Source organism: Charadrius vociferus, unplaced genomic scaffold (assembly GCF_000708025.1).
Source record: "Charadrius vociferus isolate BGI_N301 unplaced genomic scaffold, ASM70802v2 scaffold2594, whole genome shotgun sequence".
In the NCBI taxonomy this organism is placed as follows: Eukaryota; Metazoa; Chordata; class Aves; order Charadriiformes; family Charadriidae; genus Charadrius; species Charadrius vociferus.
This window is the reverse complement of record NW_009648239.1, coordinates 30643-30869: the sequence shown is the minus strand read 5'-3', so window position 1 is coordinate 30869 and position 227 is coordinate 30643. Positions and strand designations below refer to the sequence as shown.

At 70.5% G+C, this 227-nt stretch overlaps 1 protein-coding gene across 1 annotated transcript in view; it reads right to left on the bottom strand.

Moving 5' to 3' along the window:
- The window catches only part of ARF5 (ADP-ribosylation factor 5), a gene marked incomplete at its 5' end in the record, with an annotated part of 3173 nt that extends 2946 nt beyond the window's left edge, over positions 1 to 227 (bottom strand). Inside the window, one exon of the mRNA XM_009884158.1 lies at positions 149 to 227. Within this exon, the coding sequence (XP_009882460.1) occupies positions 149 to 227 (79 nt within the window). The remainder of the gene's footprint in view (positions 1 to 148) is intronic.

The following is a 227-nucleotide window of genomic DNA, read 5'->3' as shown; positions in this document are numbered from 1 at the left end:
CAGCTGTCAGAGGCAGGGTGGGGGACCCTGCCCGGTACCAGGTGCTCGATGGGGGCCCTGCCCGGTGTCAGCTGTCAGAGGCAGGGTGGGAGACCCCGCTCGGTACCCGGGGCTCGATGGGGGCCCTGCCCAGTGCCGGGGCACTCACCGATGGTGGGGATGGTGGTGACGATCTCACCCAGCTTCAGCTTGTAGAGGATGGGGGTGTTGCCGGGGGCGGCCAGGCC